Source organism: Chinchilla lanigera, unplaced genomic scaffold, assembly GCF_000276665.1.
Source record: "Chinchilla lanigera isolate Chin_1 unplaced genomic scaffold, ChiLan1.0 scaffold00041, whole genome shotgun sequence".
Lineage (NCBI taxonomy): Eukaryota > Metazoa > Chordata > Mammalia > Rodentia > Chinchillidae > Chinchilla > Chinchilla lanigera.
The window spans coordinates 17,241,575-17,263,733 of NW_004955442.1; the positions used below are offsets into that span (position 1 = coordinate 17,241,575).

At 51.0% G+C, this 22,159-nt stretch overlaps 1 protein-coding gene across 1 annotated transcript in view; it reads left to right on the top strand.

Annotated features, from left to right (window-relative positions):
* The window catches only part of Ppm1f (protein phosphatase, Mg2+/Mn2+ dependent, 1F), a gene marked incomplete at its 5' end in the record, with an annotated part of 22,752 nt that extends 8,317 nt beyond the window's left edge, over positions 1-14,435 (top strand). Inside the window, 5 exons of the mRNA XM_013517654.1 lie at positions 948-1,150; positions 2,175-2,363; positions 4,463-4,606; positions 9,195-9,288; positions 10,430-14,435. Coding sequence (XP_013373108.1) covers positions 948-1,150; positions 2,175-2,363; positions 4,463-4,606; positions 9,195-9,288; positions 10,430-10,809 — 1,010 coding nt within the window. The remainder of the gene's footprint in view (positions 1-947; positions 1,151-2,174; positions 2,364-4,462; positions 4,607-9,194; positions 9,289-10,429) is intronic.
* Positions 14,436-22,159: the final 7,724 nt, after the last annotated feature.

A 22,159-nucleotide genomic window follows, 5' to 3' on the forward strand; every position in this document is an offset into this window, starting at 1 on the left:
TATCTGCCCATCTAATTGTAAGAAATAATGCAGAGAAATTCCATGTACAATTTTCCCAGTTCAATCCAGGAATAACATCTTACAAAACTATAATAAAATATCCCAAGCTGGATCTTTTACTCACTACAAGGGTTCTTTGTGTTACCCTCTAATGGCCACTCTCACTCCCTGGCTCCACCTACCAAGATCCTTAGCTGCTGACAATTACTAATATGCATTTCTAGAATTTTGGCATTTCAAGAATGCATATAAATAGATCACCCAGTACATAACATGGGGAGACTGGCTTTTTCCACTCAGTGTAACTCTGGAAACTAACCCAGGTTGTTGCATGTTTCAAAAATTTATTCATGTACACATTGAAGGACATCTAGGCTGATTCCAGATTTTAGCCACCACAGAGAAAGCAACCGTGAACATCCCTCTGCAAGTCATCGTGTGTTAAGTCTTTATTTTTCTGGGATAAGTGCCCAGGAGTGCAATTATGGGTCATATGGTAGTTGCACATTTAGTTGTGAAAGTCATTTTTAGTAGCAGCTTAGCTCTTCACAAGAGAATAGATAAGGGTTTACTCATCATTCCTTGTCCCTGGTATGTATTGTTTCTAAGTAATGCGCAATTGTAAAGGATTCTGTACTTTGTAAAGAATTTTTGCATCTCCTTACGGGGTGTTCCTGTGAGTGGAGTTGCCCCATCATGGAGTGGAAGACTTCTCAGTACTTATTGTCAAACCAGACATTTCTAATTGCCAACAACAGACTGTTACGCATAGTTTAACAGGTTGGTATGCTCACCGTGCCCTGGGAAGTGATGAGTCAGTGAGGCCCGTGCAGGCTGACGGGGATGGGGGGCTGTCTGGAAACCCAAGTGGGGCCAGAGGAGAGGGGCAGTGACACCTGAGCTGGGTGGTTTGTGCTGCTCTGACAGTTCTCCTGTCATGCCCTCAGTGCTAGATGCCACAGGACTGGCACGGAGTTTCTTTAACCAGCTCTGGAAAGTAAGTGACGAGTGGCAGAAGCAGGTGCCAGTTACTGCGCAGACCCCACAGAGGGAGTGGGTGGTCTCTATCCACGCCATCCGGAACAGTCGCCGCAGGATGGAAGACCGGCATGTGTCCCTTCCTGTCTTCAACTTGCTCCTCGGCTTGTCTGTGAGTGTTCTACTGACAGGGTCCCTGGGCTGGAGCGGGCGGTGGAGCCTAAGAAGAGCTGCCAGCCAAAGCCGAGACAGGAGAGACTTCTCAGAGGCTGTCTCAAGGCTGAGGTGCTGGGCAGCTCGCAAAGCACTTTCCAGGGGCGTCTGAGAGGCCCAATTCCTTGTATCAGCACCTTTCAGCCAGGATACCAGGCACTTTACTTTCCTAGGGAAGGATTGAGAAAAGGCAGTGGTAGGCATATGTCTGTTAAGAGGCCAGGCCCCATGCCAAAGCCACCTCAGACATACTGCTGAGCCCTGCCAGCCTACAGCACCAGGAGCCACCTGGTCTATCTTCTGGGAGCAGCCCAGTACAGATGGTAAAGCCAAGGCTCCAAGGATTTATTTTCCTCTTCCAAATTTCCTAGCTCCTTGGTGCTTGAGCCAGGTTGGCCTGTATGATGCCAGAGTTGCTCAAAACATCACACAGCAAGAGACTAGAAGTACACAAATGTAGTTCTTCCAGTTCTTCCAAGCCCTACCCGTCCTGATCTGTTTTCTATTGCTATAACAGGATACCTGAGAGGGGGTAATCTGTAAAGAATAAATGTATTTCTTACAGTTCTGGAGACTGAGAAGTCCCAGTCAAAGAGCTGCATCTGGTGATGGCCTTGGTGGAGGGGACTCTGCAGAGTCTTGATGCAGTGCAAAATATCACATGGCAAAGCAGAATCTGTTTGCCAAGGAGAGCTCACTTTTATAACAGAGCCATTCCCTCAGTAACCTGTTAATTCATTAATCCATAAAAGGATTAATCTATTATCTTTCAAAAGTCCTATCTCCAAATACCATTACCATAAGAATTTTGGGATTAAGTTTCCAACACATGCATTCTCAGGGACAAACATTGAAACGGTAGTGCTACCCCAGTGGGTGGCTAGGCCACACCTGCCCCCTGGATGAGGGCAGCTGGCAGGAGTCCCAGCCTCAGTGAGGTGCAAGGCTAGCGGAGTTGTGACCCACTCTGTGCTCCCCATCAGGACCCTGTGGACCGTGCATACTTTGCTGTGTTTGACGGTCATGGAGGCGTGGATGCCGCGAGGTATGCTGCAGTCCACTTACATGTCAACACCGCCCGCCAGCCAAAGCTACTTACAGACCCAGCAGAAGCCCTCAAAGAAGCCTTCCGACACACTGATGAAATGTTTCTCTTGAAAGCCAAGCGAGAGGTGAGAATCAGCAGCCAGGTCTCAAGGGCATATTGGGGGCCAGCAGCCACTAGGATCGGAGTTGCTACCTCTACTGAGGGAAGGATACCAAGGTGGTTGGTGGCATGGGAACATCCTCACTGAATGTGGCTGGACATCATGCCATTTATTCTCAAGAAAAAGGGCTCATTTTTCATTTGAATGGAAGCAGCATGAAGCTTACCCCCCCTTTTATTGTTTCCATAACTATAATGAAATAACTGAGGCTAGATAACTTTATAGAGACAAGAAGTTTGTTTTGGCTTGTGATTCTGCAGGTTCAGAGTCAAAGGGCTTCATCTGGTAATGGTCTTGCTGGTAGAGCCCCAAAGTTGCTCAAAACATCACACAGCAGGAGACCAGAAGTACACATATGTATGTGTCTATCTTCTGGCCTCTGTCTTCTTCTAAAGCCACTAGGATTCACCCATGGGGGCTCCACCCTAATAATTTTATCCAATCCCAGTCTCCTCCCACAGTTCTCACTCTCAGACACTATAGTTGGATTAAGTTTCCACCCTTTTAATACCTCACAGTGGGATTTAAATTTTAACACATGAAGCCTTGGAGGGATACTCAGCCCCCTCTCCAAACCATAACACCCTGGGCCAGCGTGCTGGGCCTCCACAGGGAACAGGCATCCTGTTTTGAAATAGGATTTTGTTTTAATCCGGTACAGTTAGGCAACAGACAAGTGCCTTCAAAGAAGAGCTCAGTGCGCATAGTTACCAAGAGGCGGCGGCATGCAGCACCAGGCAGTGCCAGTCAAGAGACCGGGGGAGCGGAGGAGACATGGCCTCTGGGAAAGACGCGGTGAGGCCAGGCAGGCAGGCCATCCCATGCTCAGGACTGGATAGTTTGCATAACCTTAGTCGTTTCTGAATGACAAGGGTAGTCTCTAACCATCCCTGCACCAGGCCCTGAAGCCACCCTGCACAGAGGAAGCCTTGGCCTGGTAGATAATGAAGGACCAGGTGGCTTTCCCATGAGAGGTAACACTCTCAGGCCAGCATTTGCTGTCTCTAGGAATTAGTCCGCTGATCCAGTCTCACCAGGCCCCAAGATGTCATTGCGTCATAACATACAGGCGACATAAAACATGATCAATACACTCTCCCCCCTCTCCTTGCTCTTCCTAGCAGGAACTCAGCAGGCTGTTGGTGTCTGTCCTTGGGAGTTACAGCCATGTGTAAGAGTGAGGCACATGTTTCTGAAAGGAGAAAAACCCATCAAGCCTCTCCTGTGGACGTACACCTGCTTAACCTTCACGACAGCCCTGGGAGGTGTCTTTTAATATTGTACCCATTTCAGACATTGGGAAACTGAGGCTCAGATTGCTTAAAAGACCTGTCTCAGTGAGGAGACAGTGAAGAGAGGCACCTATTATCACATGTTCTAACCACAGAGCTATGTGGAATTCAGCAGACTTTCCACCACAACAGAAAACTGTAAGGCATCTAAAACCCCCAGAGGGAGCCTCGTAGAAAACTGCACTGTCGCCCCAGCTGGTGAGGCAGACCTCTCAGCTGCGCATTGCTCCTGGAGTAAAGAGAGGTGGCTCTACAACAGTTCAATTATTTTCTTTTGTTGGCACTTGGTGGTGCTGGGGACAGAACCGAGGGCCTCCCACATGCTAGGCAAGTGCTGTACCGCTGTGCTGTATCTCTAGCTTCTGTTCTGTATACAGTATTGAGACATAATTGACGCATGATAAGTTGCCCATATTTAAAGTACATGATTGGATAAATTTTGGTTTATGTGTACACTCACGAAACCCTTCACTCCTGTAATGGGCATCTTCATCACACTTCCTGCCCTGCCTTGTTCCTGTCCCCTCCTGCCCTTCCACACACCCACTCCCCCAGCTCCTGAGTCCGCTTCCTGCCGCTACAGACGAGCCTGCGTGTTCCAGAGTGTGGTACTAGTGGGGTGCTGTTGGATACTTTCCTCTTCCATGTGGCTTGATTGCTGCACACTTCATCCATGGCATGTAGGTGGGTCCTCTTGGGCTGTCAGGCACGTGCCCCCCGTGTGGGCACCGAATCACACGCACCTTGCCCCACGTGGGCCTCTCTCTGCAGCGGCTGCAGAGTGGCACCACAGGCGTGTGCGCACTTGTTGCTGGAACAACCCTGCACGTCGCCTGGCTCGGGGACTCCCAGGTCTTCCTGGTGAAACAGGGACAATTGGTGAAGTTGATGAACGCACACAGACCTGACCAACCGGTAAGGGCTCCTTCCGTCAAACCCAGGATGCTCTGAGGCTACTGTTGTTCTAGGCCTGTGCAAGACTGGGGACCTCACAGGGCAGCAGAATGTCAGCAGGTCCCCTCTGGGTGTTGTTGAGGATTCGGAAGTGCAGCGGCGCTGGCAGCTTCTTTTGCCCCTGCTGAGGAGGACACCACTGTGTGGCTTGGGTGGCCAGGGAGTCTCAAGTGAGCCCTTCCTGAGAGCTCTCTGGGTCACAGTGACATGGAACCCAGAGCTCCAGGCAAGAGCTGGTTCTTCTGCCCCAACAGGCAGCCCAGGAAGTGGGGTCATCTCAGCCCAGCCCAGAATTCTGTGATACCCACAGGCATGGAGCAGCCAAGCAGAGGCTGAGAACAAGGAGGTAGCACTAGGGCTGGAGTGAAGCTTAAGCTGCAGTAGGCAGAGACTATGCTGGGAGCCTGCAACTCAGGTCACTCACCTGTCTGAGTCCCAAGGCCCTAACTTGGACATGAGGAAGCTGTCCCTCCTCAGCCCATATCTCACAGAGAAGTCTCATCTGTCTCCTGAGGGCAGGGAGGGCATGTTTGGGTATCACAGAATGCCTGTGTTCCCTCCCCCAACACCATCTTCTCCACGTGCTATGCTCTACACCAGCTTTTCTCGGCTACCTTTGCACCTGGCAGACCATTCTACACCTATACGCGAAGGGCTCTCATCCTTGGAGACGCTTGGCGTTCTGCTCATCATCCAGTCCCTTGTGGAGAAACACTGAAGTCTTAAGTCTTTCTGTACTGAAAACATGGCAGCAGTGCATAACTTTGTCCACTACATTGCCCAGGGTCAAGTGTATCTGTAGAAAAGATTTCCAGAGATAGGATTGCAGGGTCAGAGTAGACGCACAATCTTGGTAGATCTGCCCAACGGACCTCTCCCGGCTGGGCCAGCCTGTGCTTGAGCAGTGCATCTGAGAGTGTCCCACCAAGTTCCCCCACTCACAGGATTTCACCCTCCTGAAAGATAAGAAGGGTATCTCAGCAGTTGTTTGATTTGCTTTTTTCTTACAGAGCAAATTTAAATATAGTTTCAAAAGTTTAAGCCAGGCATGGTGGCACACGCCTGTAACCCCACCACTCTGAGAGGCTGAGGCGGGAGGATCACAAGTTCAGTCCAACTTCAGTGATTCAGGGAGACCCTGTACCCTCCCCTCAAAAAAAGGTGGGGATGTAGCTTAGTGCAAAGATCCTGGGTTCAGTACTCAGAATCAACTCCCCCCCGCAAAAAAAAAGAAAGAAAGAAAAAGTTTTAAGATAGTTTTTATTGCCTTGTCTTTCCCTGTGAACAGTTTTTTCTATCCCTTGTCTGTTTTTCCTTACCAATTTATAAGCACCTTAGACTTGTTAGGAAGGTGGTTTCCTAGTCTGGTGTTTGCGGTTTTTTCCCCACACCTGTTGTTCTGGGTATTCTGTAGTGGTCAAGTTGAGCCATCTTTCCTCTTGTGGTTCTTAGATTGGGAATGCAGGACAGAGACTCTTGGGCATTGACCCCCAGTCGGGGGTCATGGTGCTCCTTGGCCTCTCAGCACAGCTCCTGGTCTGCACCACCTGTGTGGCTCTCCCCATTGTACAGAGGAGAGACCTGAAGCGGAGAGACAGAGACAGAGAGAGGTTCAGTCACCTGCCCAGAGCATATACTTAAGTAGCAGATAGTCTCTGCCGCTCCACCACCACCCCACTACAGGGGAGTTTGGCACCTGCTCACTGTCGGTCCTCTTTCCCTGGCAGGTGAAACGTAGCCAGGTGAGCCACCCACTGCCTGCACCTGTGCAGCTCAGAGGCCAGCTTCTTTCTGAAACCCAGGGGAGACCTTTTCCAAGCAGCACTTGAGCGCTGCAGTGTGGTGTCATGGTAAAGCAGGGACAGATCGCCTTGCTTGGCCCTGGCTCCGTCCTTTCTAGGCCTGAGGCTCCTCATCTGTGAAATAGGGTTCTTGGCATGTTCAGAGGATTGAGTGATCCGGTACATGTGAGTGCTGAGATCGGTGCCTGCACAGGAGGAGCGCACGCAAGTGTCTGTTGACCCATGGCCAGGGGTGAGGAGAGATGGGGGCAGAGACGAGAGCCCACCTCCCTCCTGCCAGCTGCAGCTTGTGGTCCTCTTTGTAGCCCACCACCTGCTGGGGAAATAATCAAAGATGTGGGCAAAGGTTCTTCACAAAAGTGACTTTCCCCACGTCAGTTACGAGGACGGGAAACTGGGAGCTTTATTTGTGGCCCAACAGCCCACAAAAGTGACCTGAGGATTGTGTGGGGAGCTGTGCTGCTGCAGCTGTCTGAACAGAGCTTCTCCCGCTGCTGAAGTAGCTTCAGGTCAGCAGACATTTAAAGCCTACTTTTTTGCGGGGGTGGGGCAGGGTCTCACTGTGCAGTTTAGGCTGGCTTTGAACTCACTATGTAACCCAGGCTGGCCTCAGACTGGAGTTAATCCTCCTGTCTCAGCCTCCGGAGTAGTAGGATTACAAGAATACACAACCACGCCCTGCCAGAGCCTGTTTTTTACACAATACTTTGCAGAGGCAGTGGGGTCACAAATAGGACCTCCACCTGCCAGCCAGTAGCTCTGTGTAGTGGAGGAAGAAGGTGTGACAGTGAGGGTGAGGACACAGCTGGGAGGGTGTGACAGGAAGAGAGCAATGGCAGTGGGGCCTGGGGTGGAATCTTGGAGGCACGTGTGACTTCTGCAGGCCAGAGGCAGCGTCTAGTTGAAGAGAGAGCAGGTGATGCCAGAGCCACTGACCTGCTGCTCTTTTAGCGGGGCTGCCCCCAGCCAGGAAGTACAGGGTATGGGCCTGAGCTAGGCAAGCCAGACCCACTTTAGGGGCGTGGGCAGCCTGTGCACACAGGGTCGCCTTTTGGCACAGGGAACCTACTAGGGCTTTCTAAACAGCTGTCAAGGTGGAGCTCACAGGCCTAGTGTGGCCCAGGTGTCTTCCTTTTCACTAGCTCAGTCCTGTCCCCACATCATTCTCTCAGGGAGCAGAGAATAGGGGGTGCTCAGGAAGGGGGATTCTGAGGCTTTTGTTATATCTTATTTTTTGTTTGTTTTTGAGGCAGGATCTTTTTATGTTGCTTAGGCTGGCCTCAAACTCACAATCCTCCTGCCTCAGCCTCCTGAGTGCTGGGATTGTAGGTTTGCATCACCTTGTCTGGCTGGTTCCACAGCTTTAAGGGCCAAGTGCCCTGCTTTTAGGACCTCCCTGGGGAGACCTTGCCCTCAAAGACCTTGCCCTTGACATCACTGCTCCCCAAGATTGAAGGTGGACAGGTGTGAGTTGTCTCACCCTCACCTCACAGGGGCCCATGAGAACAGCTTCCACTTTACCCTTAGTCACCTTTGGTCACCCCACTCACTGTCCCTACATCACAGGCATTGAGGATTTGGGCTGAGTTGGAGCATATGAGAGACAAAAGCAGAGAAAGGCTGACAGTTCTCAACTCTTACCACAGGCAAAGGCTGGGGTCGGAGCAGCTCCCAGCCACAGTTCCTTGCTGGTCTGCGCGCCTCTTCATGTGCACATGTGTGTGTGTGAACTGGTGTAGGGTGTGTCTATCCCCTCCCCTCCCTTCCCCTCTTTTCCTTATGCTTGCCCTCCCTGCCTTTTTCTAGCCCTGCTCAGACCACAGTGGGAAGGAGGTACCAAACCTGAGGGAGCCTTTGAGATCCCATAATCTTACCCACTGCACTAGGACAGGTGGCTGGTTCGAGTGGTGGGGATGCCCAGCCTACTGGGCACCCCACTGTACAGGTAGTTATGAGCAGGAGGTTTACCCAGCATGTAAAATAGAGATAAAGGACACTTTGCCTCCTCCAGTAGAGATGCCTGGCTCCCCGGGGGGTGGTGCACGTGTGGTACATTCAGCTGTTGTCACCAGCTGTCTGGTGACAGGCTTATGTCTGGGAAGCTTCTTCATTTGCAGGAATTAGTAGATCCAAAGAGGTTTTTTGAGTGACTTGTGGCTAGGTGAAGCCTTTGTCCTGTGCTCTGGGAGGAAGTTGGGCTGGTCGCTGTGATGAGCAGAGACACTGCCTGGTAGGGAGGCGGGGTTAGGGTAGGACAAGGATCAAGCGGGCACTGAATTGCTGCAGGGCTTGGCTCAGGTTTTATGAACCTTTCCATGTGGCCACATATACGTACGACTGCTTCATCTTGTCTCAGCTGCTTTCATGGTAGGGATAGCATCCTCCAGGTGAAGATAAGGAAGCTGAGGTATCCACCATCCAAATCCAAAGCTGGTGTCTTTCTGCTGCCTCTTGAGCATCTCCCTGGCCCCAGACCCCCGCTCATTGGCCCCTGGTGGGCCATTTATGTTCATAGCATCTCTTGCTAGCCATTCCTGCAGCTGAAGGACATTTAGATTATTTATACTTGTAACCATTTGTAATGATACCTAATTTGAGTGCATCTCTGAATGTCCTGTCTTGGTTCAAACACTGTGGCTTTGAACATATCATAGAAACTAGCTCCGTCTCTTTGGTTGGGCTGCAGTGCTGGGGCCTCTGGGTCCATGGACTCACCCAGGCCCCGGACGCTGGCTGTCTCCCTGCAGGAGGAGTGGGAGCGCATCCAAAGACTGGGTGGCTTTGTGGTTTTCCTGGATTGCTGGAGAGTCAATGCGACCCTGGCCGTCTCTAGAGCCATTGGTAAGCAGAGTGCAAAGGGTGGCACGGGGTAAAACAAGGCCTCCAACAGTGACCAGGGGCTCAACCAGTGGTTTAGGACAGAGTGTTATATGCCAAAAAGGATTTGCAGTGTGCAGAAGCTCCTGGCTTAGAGTGGGATTACTTTCCAAGAAACCCCTGATAAGTTGAAAATGTGTTTAAGGCATCTAACCTGGCAGACCTCCTAGCTTAGCAATGCAGTCTGCTGTGGAGTATTGATGATCTGCCCTTGTGGTTATGGGGCTGACACACCAGTTTGCAGAGAGGGTCTCAGACCACTTATCATTAATCCAGAAAGGAGCAAAATTCAAACGAATTTCTGCTGATATATAATGTAGCTCAAGGATGTAGCCCAGTGGCACAAGCACCTGCCTGGCAAGTGCAAGGTCCTGAGTTCAATTCCCTGTACAAAAAAAAAAAAAAAAACCACCCGGGACCTGTCTGTACTAGGGTTATGTCATCAGGAACAGGGTAGATTTAGAGACCACAATTGTGAATACTCAAGAAACTGTCATCTCCCACCAGTAACTGCAGTTTAAGTTATATATCGTTAACTCTTAAATAGGCTCCCCCAAAATCCTTGAGCTAGCCACTGTATGGGCTAGGAGAAAAGCTTTTAAATATTTCATAAATGAGGTTACTGCCCCCATTTATGTGAATGATTCTTTTTCATCTTTTGGGGGGATAGCAGTTCCCTTACCCACTCCTCCATCCCATTTTCTCAGTATCCTGTCACTGCCAAGTCTCAGCCCAGAGACCATATCTGCCCCTTCCAAGTACAGCACTTAAAGATCACTCCCTCCCCAGCTAACCTCGGGGATTGGGGCCTGCCCCTCTCACTGTCCTTGGCAAGTGTAGCACCTTCCTTACAGCCACTGGAATTGAACTCAGGACCTTACAGTATCTCATGCTACTGCCACTGTTTCTCTGGACACACCAGGAAGGACAGGCTCCCAGGCTGTGGCTGGTGGCGGGGGAGGGCACTCTGAGGAGGGTGGGAAGCGTTGGCGAGTTTCCCTCTGGGCCAGGGTCTGTCCCCACAGGCTGAGTGCCGGTGGGCTAGTGAAGAGCGGGAGTAGACAGTGAGGCCCTCTGACGTTAGCTCTTCTCCTCCTGTGCCTAGGGGACATCCTCCAGAAGCCCTATATATCCGGGGAGGCAGATTCGGCCTCCTGTGAGCTGACTGGCTCTGAGGACTACCTGCTGCTCGCCTGCGATGGCTTCTTCGACTTCGTCTACCTCGATGAAGTCACCAGCCTTGTCCATGGTCACCTGGTCAAACAGGAGGGCAATGGGCTCCATGTTGCTGAGGAGCTGGTGGCTGTGGCCCGGGAGCGAGGCTCCAGTGACAACATCACGGTTATGGTGGTCTTCCTCAGGGACCCCCGAGAGCTGCTGGAGGGTGGGACCCAGGGGGCAGGGGACTCCCAGGCAGATGTGAGAAGCCAGGACTTGCCCTCTGGCCTCTCAGATCCCAAGACCGACACTCCTCAGAAAAGCTAGGTGGTCCAGTTCCCCCCTCACCCCACCCCGACCCTTCCCTCCACCTGTGTGAGTCTCGTCAGAGGTCTCAGGACCTGACAGTCAGTAGTGGGCAGGGTGCACCACCCACACTGTGCTTGCCCCAGCACCCCAAGACCGCTGGCGGTGTGTGCTATAGCCTGTTCTGGTAACTGCAGAATTGCTCCAGGCAGGGCTCGGAAGCAGGCGTAGGGAAAAGACCTTACCAAAGTGAAGATGGCCCAGGATGTGGCCTGGCTCTTTCTCCTACCTCTCATCAAGGCAGGGGTGGGCCCAGAAATCTCAAGCATCTGGTAGCAGCCTGACCAAAGACAGGGTGTGCATGTGGAGCACTGGGGGACATGCGCGGGGGACCCCCCCCAGCAGACCTCAGAGCTCCAACCATCTTCAGGCACATCCTGGGGTCAGGTCAAGCAGACAGGATATCCATCCTGGCTTTCTTACGGCTTCTCGCCATGGCCGTGGCTATGGATGGCCGTGGTGGGAGGAAGGGTCATACTGAGGGATAGGTCTGGCACGTCCTGGTTCACCATGCTGGCTTCCCAAAGAAGAGAGAGCAACCTTGCTGGAAAGAGAGGGAGGCCAGGGATCTGGTCCGCGGCCACCCAGGATGTGTTAGGGCCCACAAGACCCTCTTCCTGCTTGCCTTGAGGGCCCTGGGGAGGTAAAGCTCTGCACTTACTGACACAAGACGTGTGTGTCATTTGTTTGGGTTTTATTCCAGGAAAAGTCTAATTCAGAAGCAGTATTTCAGATTTTGTCTTTGTTTTGTCAGTGCCAAAATGACCCACAGTGTCATATAATTTAAGCAGAGCTTAGTGTTTATTTCTTAGAAAACTTAAGTATTTACTTTTTGGGTTGGTTTTTTTGTTTGTTTGTTTTCCTATTTTGGAAACATTTTCATTGCAGTATTACTGAATTTTTTTCTTTTTTTTTTTTTTTCTAAATCAGGATTGAAGCAGAAACTTTTCCAGGTGGTGTTAATAAGCCGCTTAAGTGCCTTACACGGCTGTGGGAGATGAGGCTTGCTGGTCTGCCATAGATTCTGACAGGCCCGTTGAAGTTCTTACAGAAGCAGCATTTGTTTTGCTAGGAAGGCGTGATTTGGGTTAGAAATCTCCCTGGAGTTCTTTTCCTTCTTTGTGTTGCCAGGCAGCCCCCAAGAGCCTTGCCGGAATGATTGGCAGGAGCCATGGGTGGGACTGCTGCCTGGGCCCTGCTGTGCTGGTCTCGCTGCTACTTGAGTAGAATGTTCCAGAATACCTTTGTGTATTTGTAATCACACTGGTTTCTTCAGGGGGAGATGTTTAAGAGGCTCTGGGAAGCCCGGAGGCAGCCCAGTGTCTTGGCTTTGTCTGGAGGCAGGGGTGGGATGCTGCTGGCAATCTGACAGCCCCGGCCACAGCCCCAGTCCCCCACCCCCAGGCTGGTGTCCTCCCCCGCAGGGCTTTGTCCTGTAGCTGCAAGAAGGAAAGGCTCCAAGTCCCCTTGAATACTGGGAAGTTGAGGCCCAGAGTGATGATACTTGGGTATCTCAAGGAGCTTGCGTAGTATATGCAGAGTTGAAAGTGGCAGGACTGGGGAGGCGGCCAAGCAGAGGGCAGGGACAGGGCAGGAAAGAAGGGCCCTGGAGGCCCGTGGAGAGCAGCCTCAGAGGGAAGTGCTGAGCAGCAGTAGGGCTGCTCCCACAGAGGTCCAAAGGGCGGTGGATGGCTTAGCTAAGGCTTGTGACAGGGACAGTAAGAGGAAGTTTGGCCATGAGATCCCTGCAGAAGTGATCAGAGTCCACCTGCAGACAACAGGGTACCAGGAAGCTCTGCAGAGTTGCGCTCAGCGCACCTCGCCCTTCTCCCAGCTCATGGAAAGGACAGGTGTGCAAGACGCCCCGGCCAAGTCTACAGCTGCAGGAAGGGCAGAGCCGGCCCTGGTGGCTCCTCAGCTTCTCCCCTCATTCCCGCAGTGAGGCTTCAGGAGATGAAACCATACCGCTAAGGCCTTGCTCAGTGTCCTGATTTAAGCATTGCCATTCAGAGAATGGTTGGCCACCAACAGTGACTAGGCAGTGCTTACCTTAACTGAGGCCCAGAAGCCAGGACCCCTCATGTCCTCTCAGCAGAGGGCTGGGCAAGGTGCAGGGATGTGGCTCTAGCCTTCACTACTATCCCATCCTGCTCATGGCAGTGACCTTGACCGAGAGAGGGAGTTTTGGCTTGTTTTTCTTTGCTTTGCTAATCTTATTCTATCATTGCTGCCAAGAGAGGAGTTGTGCCCCAGTGACATTTGGATCATACCCATTGCTGGTCTGCTTTATTCTCTGGCCTGAGGCTCTGCCAGACCTCCTCTCAAGCTTGCCAAGAGGGAGGTCCCTTCCCCACACTTGTCTGAACACCTCCCCACCCCCCGGAGCAGGGCTGCTCTGCCGTGCGGACTGCCAAGGCCCTGCAGGCGGAGGCCTGGGTCACCACTGGGGTTGGCCAGGGACTGGCCTTGCACTAGCTTCTGGGCACAGAAAAGGACCTCCCTAGCCAGGGACACCATTCTGAAAAGCTGAACCCCATTTCAAAGGCCAGCTTGGCCACCAGCTCAGTGTATGAGCTGAGCAAGTCTTCGCACCCTTGTGGGCCTCCGTTTCCCTTTTGTTAGGCATAGGGATTGCACAATGTCTGCCGAGGCTCCAACCGGGAATTCTGGAAATGTAGGGGCTACTCGAGGTGAGCCTGGCACATCCTGAGGAGATGCTGCCAGCACTGAAGGCCCCTCCCCTTTTGCCAGCAGGGAGGGGTGATTAAGTATTATTAGTGTCTATTCTTAAAATTAAGTGGGTTGGAAAAGAATCAACTTACAGATGCCAGCACCTTATATGGAATACAAAAGCTGGAGAAATCAAACCCTGCTTTTACAGGTGCTGCTGATCCCCAACTGAGTCCTGCAGGGTGGTAGAATTAGGAGGGGCAGGAAGGCATAGCCAATTCTCAAGGGTGTCCTCGTCAAAATTCAGGCTTGAGAGTATGTTTCAGGGGTGTAGAGCCATGGTGTGGGTGTCACAGCCTTTGGGATCTCAGACTCCCTGAGACCTTGACTAAGCCCCTGCCTGACCATGGTCTGTTTCCTGCCCTCCTGGGGCAGCATGCAGCCCCTGTCCTCGCCCTCCCCTGCCATGGCATGTTCCAGTGTGGGCATCCCGGCTACCTCAGCAGTATTTCCAGGACTGGGAAGACAGTTCTGGTCACTCCTAAGGCCTGGCCCCCAACCCATGCTGCCTGGAAGCCAGGTAGACCTGTGTAAAATAAGCTGTGTTTCTGGTTTAATTTGCCTCCGTAGTCCAAAAGGGGCAGACCCCAGAGTCCTGTGCTTTTGTTGAGACTCAACTTTGCCAAATGCGCCGAGCTTTGCCATTCATGTGCCATATGGGCCTTGCCAAGGGTTTTTCTGTGCACACTTGCGGGGGCTTCCTGGGAGTTGTGTTTTCGCACAGCAGGGGATCTTGTACCGAGACATGACTGTTTTCCCTGGTCTTGGGGACAAGTTCCAAGGTGAAGGGACCAAAAAGGTAATCTCTTCCCAGGAGCCTGCCATGCTGAAGTGTCAATAAACCGTGAGTTCCAAGACGTTGTCACCGAGTCCTGCTTTCTTCCCTCATCTCTGAGTGTCTGGTCCCTGTGGGTGTCCAGGGTGTACTTGGAAGCTGCTGAGGCATTGGGAGAACTATCTGCAAACTGCCCTGCAGAATATCCTCTCTAGCCAGCCTGGCCTGGTTTTCTTCCTGAGGCTCCAAGCCTGTGCCTGTCGGCAGCAAGAGTAACCAAGTAACCAGAGAGGGGAGGCCCCTGGAACCTCACATGACAGTGCAGAGCTGCGGGAGCCTCCAGTGGCCCTGCCTTTCAGCCAGAAGCTGGAAGTGGCCAAGCTCTTTGCGGCTGGGGATGCCCTGCATCCAGTACTGACAGTCAGAAGTGAGCCCCTCCACTGGGTGAACGCCCTCACCACCTGCTGACCTGTTCAAGCTAAAATGGAAGCGCTAAACATTCCTTCTGTTGCCATTCTGTTGCCCGCCTGGCGTCTTTCCCATTTCTGCGTGCAGCACTGCCTGAACTGGGATGAGCAGTCTGCTGGAGCGAGGCCTCCGCACAGGGTGAGGACAGCAGCACCTTAGGTGACCCTGGGCACACAGTGGGGAACTCAACTTGCAGCTGGACTTCAAGAGAGAAAAATCTTAGAAATGAGTCCACTGCTGGTAATTCCTAAAAGGCAAGATTTTGGGTGGGCTTTTTTTTTTTTTTCTACTTTGAGGTTTTTCTCTCAATTCTAATTTTTTTACATAGTAAATGTTTTAAAAATGCTTTTACAGCTGAGTGTGGTGGCACACACCTGTAATCCCCGCACTCTTAGGAGGCTAAGGCAGGAAGATCACAGGTTCAAGCCCCGCCTGGACAATTTATCAATTTACCCCTTGTCTCAAAATTTAAAATGAACAAAAGTATGAGGCCCTGGGTTTAATCCCCAATGCTGAAGAAGAAAAAAAAGCTTTTACAGACAGACCAAGGGGGATCAGCCAGCAGTAGCAGGGGTTGCCAGGATGGCTGCCAAGGACCTTGGTGGAGACCAGGGAGTCCTGGTCGCTCCACTGAGTTGGAGGAGTCCAGGCTGAAGCTGGGCACAGCCTGGGCAGCCCCCTCCCGGAGGTGGGCCTCACCATTCTTGGTGAAAAGGGCCCAGACCTGTCAGTCCCTTTGTGGTCAGAGGGACTGGCTCCTTGACGCTGCCTGGACAGGTGATGGGAACCTTCCTCAGGACCATTGTGGTTGACCTTAAGGGAGCCCCTCGCAGGGCCCACCTGACTGCTGCCCTCTGCTCCAGAACTGTGACTCCCAACAATGACTTCTAACCCAGACCTCTCGAACCTTATGCACGTAAAGGTTGGCCAACAGCAGGATGCGCTGTGGCTGGTGTTTAGCAGCCTGGGTGCTCAGGGGCGCTTGCTCCCGCAGGGACACGAGGTGCAGGGCACACACGCATAATCCGGCAAGGCTGTGACCCCCAGCGTGTGTGAAACTGCACTTTGAGACCAACTTGAGCCCCTTCCCGATGCCCTCAGGGGATCACTACTGTCGTTGGGAAATAGCCAGTCCTGGGACTCAGTCATGCAGTCCTTTAGTAGCCGTTGGACTGGCATCTTGCCACAACATTCAGGTGAAGGATGAAGCAGCCCACAGAGCCAGCCACCAAGTCACCAGCTACGGCAGGGTGGGATTCAGCTTAGCATATGGGGCTCAAGTGCCAGTGGGCTAAAGGGCCAGTACAGGGTCCAAGCCTGAGTGGCACTTTTCAGAGTCCCCAAGTCTGCAGCTCTTGCCGTTTGGTCTTTGATTTATTTCTCAAGCACAAGAGAAAGGTTGGCAGCCAGCCAGGAGACCTCAGCCTGTACTGCTGGCCAAGATCAGGCCTTAAAGGGACAGAGAAAACAGATGCCTCCTCTAGCACAGCCCCCAAATGCCCTGAAATGGTCCCCAAAACATGGGGGAGGCATGTGTGGCCCAGCTCATTTGCACTTGCTGTGCCCCTCCTTTCCTCACCCCCATCCTGGACCCCCCAAGCCTCACATACTCTTCCTTTCCCTGTGGGCCTCCTGTTTCCTGGCACGGTCTGTTTCATTTTTCCTGGTCCCTCCCAAGTCATCCTGAAATGTCCCCTCCTGTTCCAGCAACACCTGCTGCCCAGAACTGAGGCCTCCTACCCTCAGCTTTGCCATGCTGAGGAAGGCAACTTTATCTTCCTCCATTCTGTCACAGAGGGGCCATCCTTGGAAGAGCAAGGTAACCAGCCCAGGAGGAGATTCTGTCAGAATGCAGGCTGGGGTTCCCCACCAGTTCCTGGCACCCTCAGGCCCACCCACTTAACAATCTGTCCTCTTGCTCTGCCCACCCACTCAGCTCCCTGAAGTCTCCTACTTAAGTATATGCTGTCTTGTTGTTCCCTAATGAATTGTCTGAATCTCCAGATGGTGGCTCTGCACTCCTCTCCTGGCCCCCACCTTCGTGTAGCTTGGAACCCTCTCTCAGGGCCATTCGGTTGGGGGCAAGGTAGGCCTGAGGGACCACCAAGGTGCAGGCAGGGATTGGGGCTGGCCTGTAGCTGAAAGCAGTTCACGCATGTGACCAGGCCATCATGATGGCAGCTAGGGGTGGGGGTGGGGGGACAAGAGTCCGCTAGGGTAGTCAGAGCTGGGCTCCACACCTGTCAAATGGCTTTAGCTTGGCAAAGGGAATCCAAATGCCCCAGGCTAAGGCTAGGTTGGACAGAGGCAGAGAGAGGCAGGAATCCCAAGTGGGAAGGATGACGCCTAATGCTCAGGGGCTCTCAGGACCCCCGCCTGCTTCTCTTTCAAACTCTGCTATCTAGTATGGGGTAAGTCAGGAAGAGGCCCTCAGGGCCCTGGCCAGGACAAGCCTTCGCAGATCTGCCTTCTTAGAGCTGACCTTGAGAGTCCTGGACTTTTGGGTGTCTCAAGGCCAAAGAAGTATAAGTACAGCCCCCTGAAAGCCAGCCCTGAGCATTTGCTCAACCCCAGTAGTGGGCCCTGGCTAGTGGCACCCCTGGGGGCTGTGGTGGCCATGCAGCCCAGCCCAGCCCAGCCCAGGCAGGCCCGTCCTCAGACCACCGTTTCAGTCAGTCATTCTGGCTGTGGTGAGGGGACTTCCGCCTCACTCACCTTCCAGCCGTAACAGACTTAAAACGCCCGCTCCGTGCCCTCTCCCTCCTCTTCCCTAGGCCTTAGTTGCCAAAGGAACTGCAGGTCGCTTGCAGTCCCCAGGGCTTATTGGCTTCTGCCCACCCTCAGTCCAGCATCACACAGCGTTGCTTCAAAGCAGTATATAGACAGTCACCATAAATGAATATTTCTCATGATTAAAATATGTGCTGCTTTTCCTTTTTCACAGTGCTGAGCATTGAACCTAGGGTCTCACAAATTATATATTATACTTCTTAAATTATAAAATAATACTACACGTGGAAAAACTTGGAAAAGAACAAAGAGGAAAAATAGGATTTGATTTGGAATATGAAACAAAATATTCATGGTCAGGGCTGGGGTACAGCTCAGAGTTAGATCACCAGCTTGGTATGCATAGGATCTTGGTCAGTCAGTCCCCAGTGCCAAAAAACAACCCCCCCCAAAAAAATTCCAGGTCCATATTTGAAAATGCAGTTTAATACACGTGCCTTGGTGCATGTCTCTAGTCCCAGCTACTTGGGAGGCTGAGGCAGGAGGATCACTTGTTCCCAGGAGTTGAGAACATGATGAAATCACATCTTTAAAAAATCCTATTTTAAGACTGGAGATGAAAAAAAAAAAAAAAAAGACTGGAGATGAGCTCAGTAGTACACCACTTGCCTTGCATGTGTGAGTCCACGCATTCTGTACCCAATACCACAAAAGTTAAAAAAAGAAAATTAAAAATGCAGTTTAAAAGACAAAACCTCTTGAAATGAAAGATACCTTTTTACACAGAGAGACTAAAATAATATGGAGAAATCGCTGATGAGAAAAAAAAGATTAAGTGTAACAGCTATGAATTTAAAGTCAGAACTATATGTGCATATTTCATGGACAAAGATACACTGGAATTCGATACATTTAGTGTTCCTCCCCAAGCAGAAACGTGGTATCATGTTTTCCCTGAAGTAAGGGAGCCTCAGTTTACAGAGTTGTTTTCAGCCGCTGCTGCTTAACATCAGTGTCTTATTTTCTCATCGCAGAGATAGAGTACCTGACACCCACAGCTGTAAAGAAAACAGGCTTATTTTGGCTCAAGGTGTGTGGAGGTTTCAGTCCATAGTCGGCTGGCTTCAAGGCAGGGTGACTTGGAACAAGGGGACCGCAGAGGAGAAAGAGCTCATGGCATGCCAGTGGGAAGCAGAGAGAGATCAAGGGCAGAGGGAGGGAGAGGCACCCAGGCCACGCCCCCAGTGTCCCACCTCCTTAAGCAGGCAACTTCCCACGTCCTATTTAGCTAGAAATTCATCTGTGGACTAGTCCACGATGAGTATCATGTCCTGTGATCCATCCAATCACCTCCCAAAAGCCCCACTTATGAGCACATCGAGGCTTTGGGGGGGGGGACATCTAATTATAAATCATAACAGTCAGAAAAAGCTGGGCCCCAGCCAGGGAACATTCCCCTTTCAGGGGCCCCTGAGCATCCACAGCCTCTCCAGAGACTCAGCTTAGTCAGAGTGACAAACACAGGCTGCCAAGCCCTCCCACGTGGCATCAGCTATCAATGCCTGATTCCAACACTACTGCAAGTGTGAGTAGCTTCCTCAAAAGTTTTGAAATTGATATCAACAAGATATGAAGATGCAAGAGGCAGGCAAGAACTGATGTCCAGGGTGTGGCTTAGTGGTAGAGCACTTTCCTAGCGTGCAGGAGGTCCTAAGTTGCATCCCCAACATTGACAAAGAAAAAGCCATGGTTAACTATAAAGCAAACTAATGAAGCACAGCCAGCCACCAGGCAATGACAAAACAGTGCCTCATAATATTGAAACTTCTTAGAGGCCTTAACCCCTCTGCCTGTCTCTCCCCCTCACCCCAGGAACCAGTATCCTAAGTATTTAGAACCATATTTATGGAGGATTTCTTTATAGATTTACCATGTATGTGCATATCCTTACATGCTGTCATTTCGTTTTTCTTGTCTATTAACTTTTTGAAAATTTTTTTTACTTTACATATTCTTTTTTTAAGTACTGACAATTGAACCCTGGGCCTCTCGTATGATAAGCAAGTACTCTGCCACTAAGCTACGTTCCCAGCCCTTTCTAAATTTTATTTTGAGACAAGGTCTCACTAAGCTTCCTAGGCTGGCCTCAAACTCACCATCCTGCCTCAGCCTTCCATGAAGCCAGCTCGCCTGTATTTCTTGTACCTCATGTTTTTGTCATTCAACATGTGCTTCTGCATCTATACATGCTGTATGAGTTCCCGGCTCTCTGCATCAACAGAGCTGGTATAACTGTCCTTGCTAGGTCTGCTGGTACCCACATTCAAGAGTTTCTTTAGTGTATACACCAAGAAGTGAAACTGCTGTGCTGCTGTGTAGGGCTGGCTATCTATGGAATTTGCAGGGCCCAGGGCAAAGGAAAATGTGTGCTTCTTGATAAACTACTAGGGAGCAGCAGACCAGGTCGAAGCCCCCTGTGACTGCACAGGTTTATGGCCAGGAGAGACTACTCTGCCTTTGAGTCTCCACACCCACTGACAATGTCGTGCGAGAGGCTTGTGCCTAATGCAAGACGCAGCCCAATGTCAGTGTGTAGCACACTCTTCCCCATCCTTACCACCACTTGGTACTATTAGACCTCAACTTTTGTTGATATAGTAAGGGTAAAATGGCATCTTGTGGTTTCTTTTTTTTTTTTTTCTTTTTGTGGTACTGGGGATCAAACTCACAACCTTGCACTTGCCAGGCAGGTGCTTATGCCACTGAGCTATATCCCCAGCCCCTTGTGTTTTCAATTTGTACTTCCTTGGTTACCCAATAGGGTATCTGCCTCCATTTTGAGTTGCTATAACAAAATTTCTGAGGCTGAGTCCTATATAAAGAAAAGAGGCTTATTTGCCTTGAAGTTTGGGAAGTCTAAGAGCATGGTGCCCGTGTCCAGTGAGGCCCCGTGGCTGTGTCACGACATGGCAGAGAAGCAGAAGGGGAATCAGGCACATGCAAAAGAAACTAAATAAATGTCATGGACTTGCTTTATAGCAATCTATTCTCATGGTAACTAACCCAATTAAGAGACACCTAACCCACTCCCTTGACACGTACATTGATCCTTTCTGAGGATGGTGCCCCCATGACCCAATTATCTCCCCTAAAGACCTCATAACCTCAACACCATTATGTTGAGGGAGGAACCACATCCAAACCATATCAGAGGATGAGTGACTTGTGTGTGGGTGTGGGTGTTGACTGTTGAGTGAATTTTATTTTTTAAAACCAGGGGCAGAGTTGTCTCTAGATCTATTCTTACCACTTGAAAACCATGTAGGCTTGGTAGGTCATTCCCATCCACAGGCCCTGTTCTTCACATCTATAGAAGAACAACAGAGATACATTGTTTTGTAGCATACCGCTTAATGCATCTCTGGCACTGGGTCCCAGCCCCTTCAAATGAGGGGACATATTCTCATCTTCTTTGTGTCTTCAGCCCAGGGCCTGTCCTAAGACGGTGTCCTCATTGGCCCATTACATCAGCAGGTTGGTCTGCAAGTACTAACTAAGGCAGAACAAAGGTAGAACTTCTGTCTGGAAGCAGGTGGCCTGGCAGGCACAGGGGCAGAAGGCAAAAGCCTAACTCAGACTGAGGTCAACCAATTTCTGGAGTCTTGAACAAAGGGCCTCCAGTTCTCGGATCCTTCATTTTCTCATCTACAAACGGGGATGATGACACCCTCCTGTTAGGGTTCTGTAAGGACTGAATTAGATGTGGAAGCGCTGGCTATTTTTTTTTTTCATTTTACCTCTGAAGTTCTAGGGTGCATCCACAGCCCAATCCTTGGGGACTGCAGCTCTCTCTGGGCCCCAGGTCTTTTCTGTCAACAAGAGGGATGGACAAACTGATGGCCCCAGAGCTGCTAAGACAAAAGTTCACAGGAAGAAAAGATAAATCCTGTCAAACTAGAGCTCTGGCTGATGTGGTCAACACATGCCCTCTTCCCCCACCTTTTTTGACTAAGGTGTAAATTACACGGCGCCATATTTCAGTGTTGAGCCTCTGACACTGGAGTGTTTGTGTGGTAAGTTTAGGGAAAAGATACATTCTCAGAAATTGCACTGTTGTTCCCCCTCCTCCCCAACCTGCTGATGCCCTAACTCAGGCATTATTGAGACTTGGGATGACTTCCTGTTTGGAGCTACTGAGTGGCCCATGTGAAGTAGGAGCTAGAGTGCAAGCTCTACTCCGCACTCCCATGACCTCCAGTGGGTGAGGACCACTTCTCCCATCACCTCCTGGACAAAGTCATCCGGACACCTCTGACTCCCATGCTCAAAACTCATCGCCCTGCCCCAAAGCTCCACCTGAGGATTGGCATCACCGCCTTCCACTGAGATACCCATAACAGAACCGAGGAACTACCTCCACTAGCCTCTGTAGACCCTGTCCATCCTCATCTTCTCTGTGTCCCTCTGAGCCCTCTTGAAGAGATCTGTAAAATTTATTGTCCAAACCATGGGACCTTTAAGAACAAGCAATGGTACTATTAATGCTTGGTCTGAGACATCAGGTAAACACTATTATGACTGGTCATGGCACCTATGAAGAGACAAGGA